The sequence below is a fragment of the Equus asinus genome, chromosome 3 (assembly GCF_041296235.1).
Source record: "Equus asinus isolate D_3611 breed Donkey chromosome 3, EquAss-T2T_v2, whole genome shotgun sequence".
NCBI lineage: Eukaryota > Metazoa > Chordata > Mammalia > Perissodactyla > Equidae > Equus > Equus asinus.
This window is the reverse complement of record NC_091792.1, coordinates 154612622-154631706: the sequence shown is the minus strand read 5'-3', so window position 1 is coordinate 154631706 and position 19085 is coordinate 154612622. Positions and strand designations below refer to the sequence as shown.

At 56.2% G+C, this 19085-nt stretch overlaps 1 protein-coding gene across 1 annotated transcript in view; it reads right to left on the bottom strand.

Moving 5' to 3' along the window:
* WDR1 (WD repeat domain 1) overlaps nucleotides 1–19085 on the bottom strand; it is a 44735-nt gene that overhangs the window by 10863 nt on the left and 14787 nt on the right. The window contains exons 4-11 of the mRNA XM_044767824.2: nucleotides 17425–17572; nucleotides 16132–16312; nucleotides 7957–8034; nucleotides 7495–7575; nucleotides 6936–7169; nucleotides 3529–3616; nucleotides 1527–1683; nucleotides 34–121 (exon numbers count right to left, since the gene is read on the bottom strand). Of these exons, the coding sequence (XP_044623759.2) occupies nucleotides 34–121; nucleotides 1527–1683; nucleotides 3529–3616; nucleotides 6936–7169; nucleotides 7495–7575; nucleotides 7957–8034; nucleotides 16132–16312; nucleotides 17425–17572 (1055 nt within the window). The remainder of the gene's footprint in view (nucleotides 1–33; nucleotides 122–1526; nucleotides 1684–3528; nucleotides 3617–6935; nucleotides 7170–7494; nucleotides 7576–7956; nucleotides 8035–16131; nucleotides 16313–17424; nucleotides 17573–19085) is intronic.

The following is a 19085-nucleotide window of genomic DNA, read 5'->3' as shown; positions in this document are numbered from 1 at the left end:
TCTCTTCCAGCCAAGGCTGTGGTGGGACTGTACCTGCCCAATGCACACGACCACGGCGTATCCTCCAGGGCCGACGGCGACGCACTTCGGTTGAACATCCAGTTTCACAACTCCCTGTCCGCTGAGAGAGAGAAGGGAAAATGTGTCATTTCCATCTCCACGGGCTCAGTGTAGGTATTAAAGACACACTTCCTGCAAACCCACGGCAACTCAGGCTGTTTCAGAGAAAAGAATTCTACAGCAATCTATACTGAAGGAGCAGTTTGCTAAAACACGGGAGTCAAAAATGACTCAGATTCTGGAAGAGATTAGAAATCACGCTGGGGGCTGGGGGTGTGGGGAAGGTGGTGGCGAAAGGAAGCAAAGCGAGTGATTTCTGCTCCTGCTTATCTGTGACAGGACCCGCCACCCTATCACTGTGCCCAGTCATGGCTTCCGTCCCATCTGTCGACCACAGGCCCTGTGTTCCCTAGGCACAAACAGAACCGAGCTGTGCTCCCCTGACTCCTGAGGTCATAACCAGTCTTCCCAACAGGGTAATTTTCAAAAGTAATCTGTTACTTTTCATGGGTGAAAACCACGTTATCTCTACTTTTAGCTAATGCTATGAAAACGCAGCCTAGAAAAATTTGCACGCACACACAGACTTCTTGAAAACGGTAAACTGGGGAAAATTCCATGGAACTGGGCCAAGTGTGGTGTCCTCAAGGCTCACTGGATGGGCACCTGTGGCAAGGTGACCAGCTGGGGCTCAGCTGGGGCTCTCTCATCAGCTGAGGCTCAGGGCAGCAGCACAGCCCCCTGCCCGCCATGGGAAGATATTCACAAGCGGCGTGCTAATGCCAGGGGTCCTTGCAGGGCAGCATGAAGAGATGACCGGCCCTGGACACCTGGGTTCTGGGGCAGCTTCCACACTTTTCACCAGGCTTGACTCACTCACAATGTCTAGTTTGATGCCAGGCAAGTGAGACCCACAAAACTTATGGGGTGCTGGAGGCATGGAGTCTGACCATCCACGAGTCAGAACACGTCCCTCCTTCCTGCTCACCCTGCACTGAGACAGCAGCTCATCTGTTAACAGATGCCATCCCAGCTCCAACGACTGCTGACCAGGAGCACCGGAGCCAAACCAAACCCAATGCTCCTTCTACTCAGGTCACCTGTGTGCCGTCTGTCCTTGTGGAGGACCTGCCATGTGCCAGGTGCCTCTGACAGTCTCGCTGGACCTTTCCAATGGCCGAGGCAGGCTCTGCGGTCACCGGTTACCCTCCTTTACTGACGAAGGGGGAGCTCGGCGAGACCTGCTCTGCCTGGATTCCCAGGCAGAGTGTGCCTGGTCTGGTCTGTGCAGGCCCCCTGGCACAGGGCGGGGCATCAGGAGAGTAAGTGCTCAGGGAAGAAGTGAGACAAGCAGAGAAAACGTGTCATGAGCACTAACCACTAGAAGCAGAGGGCCTCTGTGGGGCTCTGTGGTGCATTCTGGACCCCCAGACCCTGATGCACCCCAGTCCTCGGGCGGCTCTCACCTGTAGTCCCTCAGAGTGAGGTTGGTGTACCGCACCGTATCGTCCATGCTGCAGCTCACCAGCTGCCCAGACTCGTCCACGGTCATCCTGGATACCTGGTTCGTGTGGCCCTTTCCAGCAAAGGAATCATTTTCCCCTGTCTCCGAATCCCAGTAATGTGGGGCAGGGGTTAAGGAAAAGCCTAACTCCAGGAGGTGGTGCGTGCCCTCTGGGGAGGCCGTGGCCAATCCCTCATCCCGGGCAGCATGTTGGGGGCAGGAGAGCGAGCTGCGCCTGAGGGGAACTCCTGGCGCATGTCCAAATTCGAATTTCAGAGAGCAGACGTTCTGGAAAACCAGCAAGACGGCCTGGGTGCAGGCCAGCAGGCTATTTATAACCCAACTTGCCCAGTTAGAGACAGACTGTCTAAGCCTCCTAGGACAGTGTCGCACAAGGCTGCCAGGGCAGATCTCAGACTCGTGCTGCCATAGCAGTTAGTGCTGGGAACGCATCAGAACCGAAGTGGTGGCTCCTGCATTAAAGGGACAGCACTCTTGGGGCAGAGGCTTCAGAAGGAAGCTGCTTTTCACTGTGACTGTAGCTGAGCCAACGCTTCATCCTGCTCTTTCTGTAGCCTGCGGTCAAGCCTCTGACCATTAATAGGAAGCTGGCTGTGCCCCGCTGCTGAGCCGATGGCCACCCAGGTGCCGCCGGGTGACGGCCCGCGGCGGATCCACCTTGGCGGGGCTGGTGTGTGGACTGTAAGCTCGAGGGGCTCAGGTGGGACATGTGTTTTAAGTTATGAAATTCTTCTTTCAGGTCAACAAAGAGAATCTCATTTTACATAAAGACCATTGTTCCCTTTGGGGAGCCACGCGTGTATTCCATCAACACCTTCTCGTGACGCAGACCCCAGCCATCGACCCTAAGGAAATGTGTTAAGTGTTAGAGGTCAGAGGTTACTGTCCTGGTGCACTGATGCAGGGATGAGCAGGGAGAGGAAGGGTGGCACCAGTAAGGGGGTGATGCTGGGCCCGCTGCGGATACACAGCTACAGATTTTCATGCTGTGCTAGGAACTTCTCTGCCCGCCGCGCACGGCCCCCCCCCCCCCCCCCGGCCCCGATGTGACACAGGTTAGGGCAAGATACCCTCCCCTCCTCACATTTAATGGGGCAGAGGGTGACTTATCTACCTCCTTCCCTCGGGGCTGTGTGGAGACCTCCCTGGATCTTGCTTGTGAAAACTGAGAAGCCCTGCAGGGACAAGGCGTGAGAGGCACAGGGTGCCTGGGGAGCCCCTCCCAGGGGGAGTGGCAACACATACACTAGGAAAGTCTACATGAGGCAGGCCTTGCACACGGCTCCACTGCTGGGGTCGGGGGCAACAAATCAGCCCAATGACACCCCCGCTATGAGCCAGGTCCCCCTCCACCCCTACAGACAGCTGCTCCAACATGGGACAGCCCTGGGAGGTGGGGGTTACTAGCCCCAGGTCACAAACACCAGAAGGGGGGTTGTAAAGGCTGCCACCCACGCCTCCAGGGACAGCAAAGAACCTCACCAGGAGAGGGGGACTCGGTTTCAGTCCTCGCTCCACTGCCAACAAGGGTGCGACTTTGGGGAAGCACTTCAGCAACCTCAGCTTCACTTTTCCCTTTTTTAAAACAGGGGAACTCTACTAAAAGGTTCCAAGTCCTTTTAGATTCTAACACTCACTATTCTACTGCCTGTGAGAGAGAAAAGGCTGGTGCTAGTGTCATACAGGGGAGAAGCAGCTTAAGTTCAGAGAAGTTCAGCAACCACTCAAGTTTGCACAGCGAGAAGTCACCCATCAGGTCAAGGCTGTGGCCTGAAGCTGGAGGCCCTCCACGTGGACACTGGCATATCTCAGCGGCCAGGACTGGTTTGGAGTCCTGTTGCTGCCACCTGGCTGGCCTCGCCTCTGGCACTGGTACCGTGGGAACAGGAAACTCCCATCTCTCCTGCCAGGGTCCCCGGAGCCAGCTCTGAGTCAAAGGATATTAATGTGCCCGTCGTGGCTCCCAGAGTAGATGTAGGACTTGCCGCCGTTTTTATGCACCGTCAGACACTGGATTGACTTGCTGTGACCCTGTGGAGGAGACAGACGGGGCAGGGTGAGCCGAGGACACGCCATCCTGCCTCTTTCACTCGCGACTGCTCTCTACTGACCACAGCCCCGTGTGAGAGGCAGAATGCCCTCCATGTGCCGCAGCCCGGTGTGCCTGAAACATCTCCCATGAGCCACGGTCAGCCTTCCCCAGTGGACTGACTGACAAACCTCGTCGTTCTGGCCCTCCCTCTGAGGCACCTAGCTGTGACCAGGGCTGAGCATGTGGGTCTAATCAGATCCCCAGCAGCCCAGCACCCAAGTCCATGCAGACTGACCCCGGCAGCACCCCAAGGGACGAAACGCTGCTCTCAGGACGAGGACGAGCCCTGACCCAGGTTGAGCCTCGACAGAAGGGAAGCAACAGTAACGGGAACAGTCATGGGAGGGCTCAACCCTCACACAGCAGGCAGGGAGACCTCCGGGCCCCCGGGACCCACACAGTCCCGGATGCTGTGGACAGTGTGTTCCGTACCCAGAAGCACAACTCACCACTCTGGCTTCGGCCCCCGGCTTGTGAGGTTTCTCTGCCAACTCCCCCTCCCCATCCAAGCTGCCGGAGGGCTCTGACCCCTACAACCTCCTGGACTGGTGACATGGTGGGCACAGAGCACTCATCCACAACCAGACACTGGCTTCAAGGGGGCACTTAGCCTCTCTCGTAACTGCCCTTGGGATGGAAATAACCGGCTGAGGTGTGGTCTAATCATAGCTCTTTCCCTCATCAGCGGCAGGCAAGTCTCCCTTGGCTCTTTGTCAGCAACGCTCTACGGCCAGGTCGCACAATTCCTGCCTAGGCCTTTCTCCCAGGAACTGCCCAAGCAGTCTATTTGTTGCCATGATGTGGCATGTATCTTCAGAGAAAGGTACACACAGTTCTCAGGAGATGGGAGAACCAGTGAACAGACACACTGAGTCACTTCCACCCACATCTCCTTCCAGGACAGCGTCCTGCTAGCGCTGCTACCTCAAGCACAGTCCTCAGACTGTCGCCTCGCTGGGAGTCTCCCCCGTGCAGCCTGGGGACTCAGAACACAGGCTCAATGAGACGCCCAGGGACTGGTGCACACCCACTGCCCGGGGACTCAGAATGCGCATTGAATGAGACGCCCAGGGACTAGTGCACGTCCACCGCCCGGGGCAGCAGCCATGCCTGGGAGCCTGTGAGAAATGCGAGCCTGCTCTCACATGTGCACACTCCGTGAGCAGGGGTGCAGCCGGCTGCGTGTTCTGATCGGGGCCCTCTCAGGTGAGACTGAGGCACCTTCAAGCTTGAGAAGCAGAAGCACCTGCATGTGTCTTCAAAGTACCGCACCAAAGAGCCACCCCTCAGCTTCTGACTGACTCCCTCTGGGGCCGGCCCAGCACTGAGCCCTTTTCTGAAGCTCCCAGGTGATTTGAACGAGTGCTGCAGCTGAGAACAGCGATTCTAACTCCAGCCTTCTCCCGAGATCACACACAGCCTGAGATCAGCACCAACCCCCGCTCGGGAGTCAGGCAATGTGTGGCAGGAGAGCAGGGAGGTGAGTTTCTTTTCTGCCCATGAGACTGGAGCCGGGCCCACAGTGCCTGTGCTGTCGGTGGCAGTGACATCAGCAGGAGCAGTCACATCCAGGCTTCCCTTGTTCCCAGGGTGGTCCTGGGGCACCAACAGTCACGGAGTGATGCCTGGGATGGCCACCTGGGCCCACTGCTGGAGCAGCCCACGGGAAGCTGCTCCTGGGCAGAGAAAGTGGGCTGACAGGAATACCTGAATCTCTTGAGCAATTTCCCTCCATTTCACGTGCAGGCCCAGAAAAGTGACTGTTTCCAGGGACCCCTCCCAGCTCCCCCAGACTCTGTGCCAGGCCGTACACAACTTCATATTATACTCATCACCCTGAGTGGGAGCCCACCGAGGAGGAGGCCCCAGTGCCCCTATCCTCAGGGGTCAAGCACACCTTCGAGAGCAGACGGCACAGAGTGGCTAGCGAGGCCCGATGCGGCTGTTGTTCTGCATCAGCCCTTCCTGTCAGCAACGCCCCCACCAAACAGAACGCAGTGAGCACCTAGCTGACCCGAGCCTCAGGAGCCAGTCACACGGGGTTAAGGAGGCAGATGGCCTGGCTCAGCCCCTTCCTTGTAGGCGAGGTCGTCTGTAAAGTGGGGTCAACGAGAGCTGCCACCTCACAGAGACTATGAGATACATAAAGCACTGCAGGTCCGGGCACGAGGCTGACACTCACTGACCGCGGAGGTACGGACTGGGGTCCCCAGGGGAATAGTCCCAGCCTGGCCCACACCAGCCCTACCGGGTCCAGGCACCTATCTCCACAGCAGTGAAGCAGCCAGGTAAGCAGCACATGAGAAAGCACTGGGGTCTGCCACCTGGAGTGGCTTAAAACGACCCGGGGGCTCAGCTGCCAGGATGGGGTGTGGCATGGAGACCAGCTGTGGAGACCCTTCCCTTGAAGTCATGGCTCAGGCTCCTTAGAGGGGGTCACCCGCCCGGGGCCACCAGAGCAGGTGATCTGGAGCTCCCACCTCTGACAATGCCCCTACCAATTCCCTCACCCTTGTAGAAGCAGGGTTTGCAGTGGGCAGCACCAGAGCAGGGCCCCAAGGACACAGGAGCTCCTGGTCCTAGTCTGGCTGCAAGTTTCCTGAGATGTCAAAATCACCAGGGCTGATGGATGGGGCACCCAGGGCAGATGCTGGAATCAGGTGCCTGAGTAAGCCCTCCCAAGTACCGAGGATGGATACCAGGTCAGGGTCCTCCTACCCCTCAAGGCCCCCACTCCTCCAACTTCATCTTCTCCCACTCCCCACCACTCCCTCAAGCCTTCTTTGCTCTAACCACACAGAACAAGTGCCTCCCCACCCTCATTCCCGTGTTCAAATCCCACATCGCCAAGGTCCAGCTCCACGGCCTGCTGCCCCTCCCAGCATGGTGATGCTCCACTTACCCCGGCTTGGGGCTCAGCGCATTTCTGGTCCTGCCTCACAAGTGAAGACACAGCCTGTGAGCTCCTGAGTGAGGCTGATCCCCTCAGGACATAACGATGACTCCTGACAGCAGGGGCAAGGGCCCCTGGCCTGAGCCCCCAGGCCCTAAACTCTTATAGTAGCTCAAGGGGAACTCAGTGCCTGGCCTTCCACCCCTGCTATACTCACATTCCAAAAGCAACCAGCATCCTGCCATTCCAACAAAGCCCCCAAGGGCGAGCCTCCAACTCTCCCTCACCTGTTGCTGCCCTTTCCTAGCTGGGCGCACACCTCTCTTCCTTGTAGCCCCTACAGACAGAGCCCAATGCAGCCTTACCTTGATGACCCGCAGAGGTTTGCTGGGGTTGTTCTTGTCCAGGTAATTGATGTACCCAGACAGAGAGATGCTGAGGAGGTGGTCCTTCTGCCATAAGCAGCCCAGCTGCTGGTCCAGAACATTGGAGCCCATTGTAAACGTGCTGACGACAGAATTCACATTGACGTCCCAAATTTTAGAAGTTTTGTCTCCAGAAGCAGAAAGCAAATGGGTGCTATCAGGACTCCAACTAATCTACTCAAACAAAATGGCATGTCACATGTCAGAGCATTCCAGAAAGGGAAGGGACCCCAGAAAGCAACCTGTCCACAGCCCTCATTTCTGAGCAGGGAGAAGGAAAGCCCGGGAGGTGATGGGATACACCAGGGCAAGATGGGATGAGTATCTGGGCCTTCTGTTCTGGCCACTTGCTTCCCTAGGCCACGTCACCCTGTGCTCTGTGACCCTGAAACTCTACACCTCCTCCCTGACTCTGAATCCCACATTTTAACCTTCTATCTGCAACGCAAATACAGTCCACCCACAACCACAGAGTCCTGAAGCGTGAACCCATACTTACAGCATAAATGCCTCCGTCGTGAGCCTTGCCTCCTCCCAGCGCACACACTTTCTCTCCCGTCTTCCCATCATAGATGTATATCTTTCAAGAAATAAAAATATATGTGGATCATCTGTGTGTGTGAGTGAATGCACTTAATAGTTAGCACCCCAAATGAGCTCTTCTTTATTTATCATTGCTTTATCATCAAGCGAGTTTGTAACTGCGACTCTTAAAAAAAAGAATTCGTTTAAAAAAAGTGCTAATAGCTTGTGTTTCGAGCTCCATTTAAAAGGAGAGAGACGGAGACGTGTCTGCTGTGCTTTGAGGACACAGCCCCTTAACCAAGCCACGTTCTGGGAAGTGGGAAGAAGGGAGATTTCTGAGTTCTGCACATCAAGACTGGCTTTACAAGTGTGTCTGTTCTGAACAGTCGCAGAGGACAATGAGATGAAGTCCCACCCCACGGCCCCCAGCCCCTACCTGGCCGTCAGCACTGGCCGTCGCAAATCTGTTCCCGTCAGGAGAGAATCGCACACAATTGACAAAGCGGCTGTGGTCCTGGGGGAAAGCGGACAGTTAACATCTGACAACAGGAAGTTCAGGAAAGCCCTCTGTGAAATACGCAGCCTGCTTCAAACATCAGCTACTGCGACCACCGTGAACTGCCAGGCCACAGGAGACTTGGGAATGAGTCGGAAGTAGCTGCTCACTGGCTGGGAGGTCTGACTCAGCCCACCGGGAACGCCATGCTCCAGCTAGGCCTCCCTCCGCTGAGACGTGTCCCCTGACCTCCGTGGACAGCCCTAACCCTTAAGCTTCCTGATGCCAGGATCACAAGGCCTCTTCCCCGGGTCTCCAGGGCCCGACCAGGCCCAGTACACAGCAGGTGCTCAGTGGGTACTTGCTGACGAGTAACTGAGGTTTTCAAGAAATTAAAGAGGTTATGACCTTCATCGGAATGAGAGTCTCAGCAAGTGAGGAGAGGTCACCTCCAGGCTGATTCCCTCCCTTGAAAGGTAAATGAGCTCATTGTTTGCTCAGTCAAGAAGGGTTTGCACCAGGGAATGATCCTCTCAACCCCGCAAACACTAAGCTCCTTAACACAAGGCCTTGCCCCTCTCGCACCTCACCTGCAAGCACGCGTTAAGCATCAACCATGCACACAGAGGGAAGACCATGTGAAGATGGAGGCAGAGACTGAGGCTGTGCTCCCACAGCCAAGGGATGCCTGGGGCTACCAGAGTCTGGAGGAGACGAGGAAGGAATGAGAGGGAGCACAGCCGCTGACACCTCAGCTCGGACTTCCGGCCTCCAGAACTGACAGCATGAATTCCTGTCATTTAAGTCACCCAGTTCGTAGTACTTTGGCACGGCAGCCCCAAGAAACTAACACACGTAACAAACGTCTGTGGTGCTCACGTGATAACCCTTCAAGTAAACTGTGCTCACTGCAGTGCTGAAGAAACCCAGGCCAGGAAGGAGAAATCGGTGCCACGGTTCCCCTGCAGGGGAGCCCCAGGGCCAGGGATCAAAGGGACCAATGGCCCTGCAAAGTCCACTGGGGAGGGTCAGCAGGAGGAATGGGCGTGCGTGAGTAGTGGTTTCCCTGGGTAGGCAGCTCTCCTCCTGGGAACCACACGACTGAGATTGTGGCTCCAGGCCGCCCGCCTGCTGAGACCTCCAGGCCAGGCGCTCACCCTCAGCCCTATCAGATAAACCTCTCTGGCCAGAAAAGATCCAGTCCAGAGCACCGATGCAAAGCAAGCCTGCCCTTCCCACTCACCAATTCAACTGTCAATTAAACCCTCAACTGACAAGGCCAGAGCTAGCCGAAATTGCATCTGGCTCCAGGGGTCCCTTCTCAAGGGTCATGACCCTCCCACCGCACTGATGATGATGATGAAAACTTGAGAACGCCAAGGCCCCTGACCACAGGGAGCGCAGAGGGATGACTGCTTATCACACAGTCACAGCTTCCACCCTGTACAGGCCCCCATCTCGTCTTGCCTCATTGCAGCCAGCACCATCGTGGGACTGAAGAGCTTGTCCTCTATGGGGTCATCACCAGCACCCATGACGGGGCGCAGGTGCCTCCCAGTGCTGAGGCTCAACCAGGCCCCACAGCGAGGTCTGCAAGGTGCCTTGGTGCCCCGCAGGTCAGGGCGACCCAGAGGCCCGGAGGCAAGGACAGCACAGTCTGGGTGTAGTGCCTGAAGCGCCGTTTCCTGTGTTCAGGCTGAGCTGTGTGTTCTGTTCTTTAGCTTCTCCTGCCCGCTCATCCTGGCTCTAAGGCTTGTGTTCTGTTTTCCAGCGGTCCTAGGTACGCGGAACTGAAGGACAACGGTTTCCTAGTAGGTGCAACCCACCAAACTGAATGGAAGTGGAAACAATCAACTTTCCCAAATGCGATCTCTCAGGCCCTCCTGACTGTTCTGCCTCCATGGCTGCCACACGCCCTCCCCACTCCCCCCTACGAGGGGCCTTGCAGAGCCTCCAGGCACATCTGTGCAGGAGACAGCCAGGCCCAGAGAGGCTGGGTCAGGAGAGCCCAGGTCTCCAGTTTCTTGTCTAGAGGCCTCGACTCAACTATGCCAGCTCTGTGCCCCTGGCACAAGACGGGGAGGCACCTGGAGTCAGATCCTTAACAACTCAGGCTGACTGCCACCATTCTGCCACCCATCCAAGGCTGTAAGGGAACCAGCTGCACAGAGGCCCATGTCCCTCTGTCCCTGCCACCCCTTGGGGTGCCCACGTCCCTCTGTCCCTGCCAGCCCTTGGGGTGCCCACGTCCCTCTGTTGCTGTCGGTCCTCAGGAGGCCCATGTCCCTCTGTTAATGTCAGCCCTCAGGGCCCCATGCTACTCTCCCTCAGGGCCTGCAGGGCCAGCAGTGGTTCAAAGCCAGTCATAGGAAGGTTTCTGAGAGAAAGCTGCCCAGACTTCTTGCTCATTCCTCTCAGAACCGCCTTGTGGGGAGGATGGGGCAGGCAGGCACAGCTCCTTCTTCTGGATGAGGTTAAAGGAAAATCTCTTAAGTGACAAAACCACGGCTCAAGTTCTAGACATCTGAACAAACGTCAGTCCGCTCATCCGTGAGCTCTACTTGCTCACCCATCCCCGCTGCTCCCGGTTTCCTCCACAAGGTGGAGGAGGGGCTGGGGTTGGCTCCCCCCTTGGGTCCCTGTGACCGACCAAGCCTCGGCTGGCCCAGTGAAGGACGACTCCCCAGGAAGTGGGATGCCGAAAGACCTCGCAGCTCAAGGGAGTGCCACAGTGGGGCGCTGACTTCTCTTTACTGGGCATAAGGAATATGCTATGAATCAGAGGAACATTCAGCCACCGTTCAATTCCAACTCGTAACAAACTCCAATCTCACTGGTCCCCTGCGAGGAGAACAGGGACAGCCCCTGTAAACCCCAGCTCACAAGGTCAGGAGGCCCTCCTGGAAGACAGCACAGACACCCAAGCCCGCGGCCGCCAAGCTCCAGACAGTGACTGGAGCGAGCCTCCCCCAGAAAGGCCTTCCCTGACTGCCCGGTCCCTCTCCCTGGATCCGTTTCCTTGGTCACAGCACTCGGCAGTCCCCACCATCATGGGGACTGTGCATGTGTTGACGTGTTTGTCGTCCCCTTCCCCAGGCCATGGCACAATGCGGGCTCCTGGGGGACCGTGACTGGCGTGGAGTGAAGGCCAGACGGAGCAGACGCCCCCCGAGGCCTGGGCTGTGTGGCTTTAGGAACTCCTCCCTGTCAGCTTTTCCTGCAACTCTAGCCAAGTGTCCAAATGAGCAGGAGACTGATGTCTGCTCCTGAAATAGCCCATTTAAAGGGAGGGAGCAGTGAACAGCCCATTAACCAAAAAAAAAAAGAGGACTAAAAAGAGCCCCTTCGACAGGGAGGTGAGGCCAGAGTACAAAGTAGGAACAGTGTGGGGAGACAACATGCGGGGTTCCTGGCTGCCACCTACTGAGCTGGGGCTGCCGGCCCCTGTCCCTCCCCAGCCATGGGGTCCCAGCACCGTCCTGTGGGCCGAGCCCCCACTCACTGGGCCTCCTCTGGTGTGGAAGGGCCTTGGTACTGAGCCACTCCTGCCTGCACCTCAGTCACAGCCAACACTCACTGGACTCTGGTGGGACTGTGTCAGTGGATCCTCCCAAGGACCCCCTGACTGTCATTACCCGCACCCCCACTCATCCTGTCATTAACCCCCCCACTGTCATTACCTCCCCTACACAGTGTTGCCTCCCTCAGCACTAAGAAAACTGAGGCGTGAAGCAATTAGGTAATGATTAAGTAATGCACCCAACTCCACGTCACTGATAGAGACACAGTGGACTGGGCTCCATGGCCTGACTCCAGCATGCACAGGTGGACTAGCTGGTCAGCTCAGGTGTCCCCTCTGGGAGCACCCCCTGCCTCCTCCAGGCTCAGCTGCCCCTGGATGTAGTAGCCCCAGGCTACTAACCCTCACACTGCAACGCCCTGTGCCCCTCTGCCTTGTTCCCTTGTCATGAGCCAGTGGAGGGAGAAACAAGCTCAGGTGCCTGTGCCCACCACACCTCCTCCCTCCCTGGGCGCAGCACGTGCCTCCAGGGTTGGCGCTCGGAAACGGGTTTCCACCCTGACCTGAAAAGCTGCCTCGCCCTTCTTCAGCCCACCGCCCCCTCCCAAACCCTCTGTGGAGTCTTCACTGTAAAGTGCCCTGATGGCAGCAGCATGTCCCTGCCTGCCTCAGCTTGTTGAGAAGCAGGAAGGAGACCCCGCACTCCACCTGCCTCCCCCACAGATCTGCCCAGTTACCTCCTTCCTCTGGAGAAAGAGACCCAGACAACAGGACAAAGGCTCATTCTAATCCTCCTTGGGCCCCTTACCACCCACATGAGCTTGGCCAGGTCACTCACCCCGCCATCAGCTGTGGTCTGCTCAGGAGTGGAGCGGGAGGGAGACGAGGGGGAGGAAGAGGAGGCCCTGCTGAGCTCCTTCTGTGAGCATCACTAATGCACACACAGCTCTGTGAAAGCAAGACCAGCCGACACAAGGGGGGATGGCTAAGGACGAGGCAGGGGCATTCTGTGTGCCCAGCCCAGTGCCACGTACAGTGTGGGCACCCGATACACACTTGAACCAAAACTGCTGCTTTCTGCCCTGTCATGAGTAAGGAAACAGGAAAAACCAACCAGAAAATCTTGCATAATAGAGCTCGAAGTTTCCCTAGTTGTCCAGGAAGGCAACACTTCTATTAACAGCCAAGACTGAGTTTTCTAACTCAACTTGCCTCCAACTGTTTGGAAGGAAGTGGGACACCCCGTCTAGAGGCGGCTGTGATGTGTGGATCACACACCTGTCCTGGCGCAGTCGGCCAGCCGTGCAGCTCACCTTGGCTGGGAGACCAGGCATCCCCTCCACCACAGCTGTGCTCCACCCGCTCTCAGAGACGGGTAGATGTGGCAGGAGGTTTCCAGTTCCAGGTCCCACAGCCACAGCCTGGACAAATGAGCCCCTGACACTCGTTGCTCTAAGCAATAATTTCATTAGACACAGTGTCCCATCAACTGCAGCACCTGGGGTGCGGACACAGCTCTCAGGGGTGCCCGCTCCGGAAGGGGCGGCTGTGGTCATCCAGGCAGCTGACCTGCTCATCTAGCGGAGGAAGCAGGAGGCCAGAGAGGTAGAAACTTGCCCAAGGCGCAGAGAAAAGGCAGGCAAGCTAGAGACCTTTACTAGGGCCTGTCATCACACATGGAGACACATCTATCAAAGGGACGTGCTCGGCGGGAAGAAATCCCTATGGCGGAGGCAGGCAGAGGCAAGGTCCCACCTGCGCCCTTCTTTTCAGGCCATCCTTCGGTCCTCAAAGGGGAAGCTAAACCTTTGTCCACAGAATGCCAGAGCTGGAGGTGGAGACCCTGCTGCCCAGGGCCTCCGTCCCACAGCTGGTCTCCTATGATCCTGGGAAGTCACCTCCTCGGCCACCCACTGCATCAGAAATGTGAGTGGGCTGTGGGCAAGCTGGTGCCCGAGCCTATTCCAGGTGAAAGGTTCCTCCACCCTGAGCTCCTGCAGCCTCTTAAGCCCATTTCGGGTTTAGGCAAATGAGGACTAAAGCTGGCCCGAGCGGGAGCTGGCAGTCTGGCTAAAGCTGAGCCGTGACTTGGCTCTGGTGGAACCAGGAGTCAACACTCTCATTCTGCACAACATGAGAAGCCGGTTTAAACCAACAAACTCACGAGCAAAAAGGAAAGCAACATGACCCCCTGCACTCAGGCCAGCAGGATGGACGGGTGGCCTGACCTGATGTGAGATAAGTATAGTCACTGCTTTGTCTTGGAAATACTGCTTTCACTCCCACTCGGGTGCAAATAGCATCAGTTTTGTTTCGGCGGGTACTGAAGTTCACAACTTACTCCTTTTCAAGACAGCTACTTGAACTCAACCCCTGTGCTTCTCATATGCCCAGCCCTAACCCATGGCATTCACTATGGTCAAGAGGAATGTGGCAGGAACTGGAACATGGATGAACAGGCAGCCTCCACACGACAGCTTTATTCTGGGGTTGTGAAGGCCTAGGGCAGATACACATGAGAAAGCTGCAGACTGATCCTAAAAGTCATCAACACCTTATAAGGCATTCTGGGCGGGTGTGGGGGACCTGAGTGCCCTCCTGTCCTTCCCACGCCAGGCCAACGGAGCCTGTTAGAGTCCTTTCCAACAGAAGCCCAAGAACTCCTCATGGAAACTCAGACTTTCACAGCATTTCTCACGTCCTTTCTATAGCTCTGTAGGGCCAGCGGAGGACGGTCATCATCATCCTATTTCCCGGGGGACCAGAGGCCTGACCAGCCCAGGAATCGCAAAGCCATCCAGCTGCAGCGCTGGGCTGCCACCCAATGTCCCCCCATTCCTGGTCCACAGCTCCTTCTGATCTCTCCTAGATCCTTACACAGGACCCACCGGCAACGGGCTGCACCAAGACTTGAGGGTAAGTTGTGTGCTCACCCCAGAGACAGGTGCCAGCTGGGCAAACATTTCCACCTGACATTACTGGGCCTGGGCCTCGGGGTAAGGGTTCTGATCTCAGGTTAGAAGGAAAATGGAAAGAGAAAGAATATTCCAGCCAACTCCCTGAGTGAGCACACGGAGAAGGCTGGCAGGTTGGTGAGGGCAAAGGCTCCAGTGGACTCTACCACCCACCACTGGGCCGCTCCCTGCTGGGTTTAATCTACATCTGCAAAGAGGAAACGATCCCTCTCTGTGCCAGGAAAAGAACCCCACCCACCCAAAGCCCAGATCAGAGCCAAGTGAAACCAAACAGAACGTGTCGGGGGCCTGAGAGCAGCACAGCTTCCCTGAGACAAGCTAGGATGGCCTCCTGTTGCCACAGAAGCCTCTGATCTCCCTCCTTCCTCTTCTGGGTGCAGAGCAGGATGTTTGGTTATCTGACTCAGCATTTTCACCTGGTGTTCCACGGTGAACAATGACCATGAACCACAGCCTTCAACAGAGCCCCCACCACCTTCCAATTAGGCAGCAGCCACAGGAGACAGCATCTGAGAACTGCAGGGTGTCAGGAAGGGACCTTGGAGCTGCACACCCCGCAGGGCACAGAACCCCTTGCTGTGCTTCCCACACAGCCAGCCAGGCCCTGCTCAGTGGCCCCAGGAGGAAATGAAGCCCGCTTTACTACAAACAGGGAACCTGCGCAGAGCCCTTCTGTACCCGAGCCAAGATCTGTGTCTGGAAATTCTGCCCACTGCGTGAGTCCTGCCCTCTGGGGACTTGCTGAGGAAGCGTCATTGCCCTTAACGGCTACGCCCTGCCTGCTGTTTATGATTCACTGTGTTCAATCATCAAAGTTAACAGGAGCCCACAGCCAGCCACTTGAAGGGCATTATCTCATATAATCCCGATGAGGCAGGATGCTGAACCGCTCTGCATCTTTGGGCCGTTGTGCACAGCTGAAATTCATGGTTAAAATGCTCTGATGCTCGTGCCCTCCACACTCAGCTTGCTGATGGGAAAGGTGAGGCTTAGGAGATCAGGCCCCTGTGCCAGTCAGGGAGCATCTGAAGAGCTGGGACTCAGACCCCAAAGCCATTTATACGCAACACCCATGACATTCCACTAGGGCATGTGGAACACGCATCTTCTACAGACAAAGCATCTCATTGCCTATCACTTTACAGGTGTGTCCCCACCCTTACCATCTCTCCCGAGGAGACAAATCCAGATGTCCCTGGAAGCTCACCAACTCTGCCATTTTGGTGACTCAGCACGTCTCAAGTTGGCACAACCAAAGAGCAGGCTGACACCACGCCTGGACTCCCCTTTCGAACAAGGCACCTCCAGGCCAGGACTGGTCACACAGCATCAGAGATGCATCCTACACCACCCCAGAAATATATATATATCGCCCCAGGGCAAAGCTCCCCCTCTGCAGACCCCTTCCTGCTGGAATCATCCACATGTAGGATTAGGAGGACTGGGAACTGGTGTGGTGTGAGGTTGCCCCTGTAAACCCTACTTTCCAGCTACACATCACGATATTAATGGTGTATGTCCGCGACGTTCCTGCCATCAGCATCTAACAGGTCTAGACTCTGCTGGCTCCACAGACAAACCACAACGTTAAAATCACTCTACAGAGAGAAGTCTACTTACGCCAATTGTAAACTTGAACTTGAACGGTGGCCCCTCAAAGAAGGCGGCGCAGTTATCATCGCTGCCCGTCGCCAGCCGGTATGGCCTGCTTTGCTTGATGTCCACGCTGTTGATGATTTTATTGTGTCCCGTGATCTCGCCCACGGAAGAGCCGCTGTCCCACAGGAAGACGGCACCAAACCTTTGTCCAAGGAGAGGAGTCACAGGAAAACAAACCAATCAATCCTGGGGAAGGTCGATGAAACTGGGCAGTGGAGCTGCCGGTGCTCAGGAGGGGAGTGGGTGCTGGTAGCACAGCTCCAGCCCACGCACTTGTGACAAGAACAGACACTGAAGGCACCGGGTGTCTTTGTCTGTATGGTCCAGCACCCACGAGCCTCCACATTCAGGGTGCTTTAAAAGCACCTGCCAGGGGAACAGCTTTATGGCTTCATCAGTTTCATAAGTTTTATTTGGGGGGAACCAAGAAATAGACCAGTCACCATCCCCTACTAGAAAGAAGGTGATGCCTTGCTCTAGGCTGGCTGGCATTCAATGAAAATGCTTTGGTTACTATTTGTAACCAAATGAAAAAGGAACGGTTAAGACTAACAGGAATGACTTGAAAAACTATGTAAGAATTAATACCTACCAGAACATGCACTGAAAAGAACCTCTGAGGAGGAGAAATAAAGATGTGTGCCTGACAAGTTCAAGTGCCTGCAGCCAGCTGTGGAGGGAACCCTGACCGCAACAGAGTAAGAAAACCTGACCCTGCTGGTCGCTAGACCCCAAGCAGCCACTCAGGCCGCCTACCCAGTTATCTACCTGCCCCTTCTTCCTTAGTAAGGTGACCTCAGGGGATGGGCCCAGCTAGGGGGAAAAAATATGGCCAGGCTCCCTTATAGCTAGGTGTGGCCATGTGGAAGCTGTTGGGAGGGACCCCAATAATGCTCTTACGAGCTGTATCCCTTTCACTTTCTCCCTTTACTGCTGCCTGGAATGTGGGGATGATGGCTGGAGTTCTAGAAAGTGAAAGGCCAAGGATGTCAGAGACAGACGGAGAAGGTACCTGGGCCCTGAGACAAACCCTGAGGGGTTCACCCATGGTTACATGTCGTTGAGGCCAACCCTGAAAGAGCCAGTGGCTCAGGCTAGTCACACCCCTGTGAAGGGGGCTGGAGAGTTCTGGCACCTATGGGGTCTCAATACACACTAGTCCATGCTGGCACTGATGTCACTGTAGCCCTCCCACCAGGGGCACCCAGGAAAGGAAGCCAAGCAAGGGACAAAAGCAAGGAGGGGCTGACTCACTTCTCCCTTCCTTCTCCGACCACAGCAATCCTCTTGCTGTCTTCTGTCCAAGCAATGTCCTTGATCTTCCCCGCAAAAGGCTGGTACTCATACTTCAAGAGGTGCTCCCTCTGCGTGGTATCCCAGATCCGCAGCTTCCCAGATACATCTGCAGACACAGTGGGGCAGCGAGAGCCATGGTGACCACTGGGCCAGGGCCACGTGGGCACAAGGCATGCCCATGCAGCACCACCCAGGGTTCACAGGCTTGCTGGAGTTGGCCGAGGCTGTAGCTGGGAGGAGGGCTGTGTTTTAGGTAAATAACACCCAGCCACTCCTCAGTCAGAGCCTGCTGTCTCCATGAGGACCACTACTGGCTCTCTGCCTTTCACCAGTAGTCACCTGGATTACAAGGTGTGTGTAGGCATCAGAAAGCTCAGGGACACACGGTGGCAAACCCACCGCATCGGGAAGCGGTTCTGTTTCATTTTGTATTTCTATCTCTGTAGAGGGATCTAGGCTTATGGGCCTTGGGCAAATTCCTTAACACTCAGGAGCTAAAGTTTACTTCGTTTGTAAAAGTGCCACCCACTGCTCCCGTGCAGTTGCTGTAGTAACTGATGGAAACAAGGCATGTGGCTGTGTAGCCTGGTGCCCGCTGTGACTTGCGTGGCAGCCCCCACCTTGGTCTGTAGACCTGGTCCCCCCGCAGTTCCTCACCCGCGCACCTCAGGCAACGAGTAGCCCCCACTCATGCCCTCGAGGCTTGATCCACAGCTCGTACGGTTGGGGCATGAGTAAGAGCTTTTTGTGAGACACACGTGGTGGGTGTTGGAAGGAATCGTACTACAGACAGAAGGTGACGCAGGCCTCTTCTCCCGGCAGCATCTGCAGCACGCTAGTAACAAAGTGACAGCTTCTCTCCTCCCCTGCCACGATCCTGTCACCAGGATCCAAGCACCAACCTGACACACCCCTTCCCAAGTGAGCACTCAATTCCCAAAATAGCAGGAAAAATGGAGCATTTTCCCTAACTCTTCAGTCTTAAAACCTCAGCCCAGAGTGGGTCTGGGGGTGTCCTCCCAGCAGGCAAGCTTGTGAAGGACCCCCAGGCCCACTTCAGTGCTAAATACAAACTCTCCAGCCGGCTCTGCTGAAAACAGCCTTGGCTCTGTTCTGGCCGAGCAGGAGGAGGGCAGAGGAGGAGGCTGCACAGGGCAGCACTGAGAGCCAGCCCCTGCCCCGTGTGGACACAGACCAGCCGGACTTAAAGGATCTCAAGATTGCTGCAGCGGACTGCAACCCATCTGAAGTGAGCTTCCCCAGGTACTGGGACCTCTAAACTCGGGGGACCTGGAACTCAGGGACCCCGTCCCCTGGCACACCAGGTACCAGGTAACTCGTTCAGCCAGAGAGCACGGCGCTTTCCCAGCCTCTCTCCTCCTCCCTCCAAACCCCACGCTATTTTTAGCCCAGGGCCCTAATCTCTGCAGTAAACGTTTCATTGTCTTCACTGGATTCAAAGGCCCAGCGTGCTGGAAACGTAAAATGTGATCTTCGCCCAAGAATACCTGGACCTGTGTGTAGCCCAAAGCTCCCTCCGTTCCTCTGCCAAATCAGGCGCTTCTAAGAGAGGAGCATGTCAAAGTGCCCTTCACTCGTGTGGACTGAACTCTGCAGGT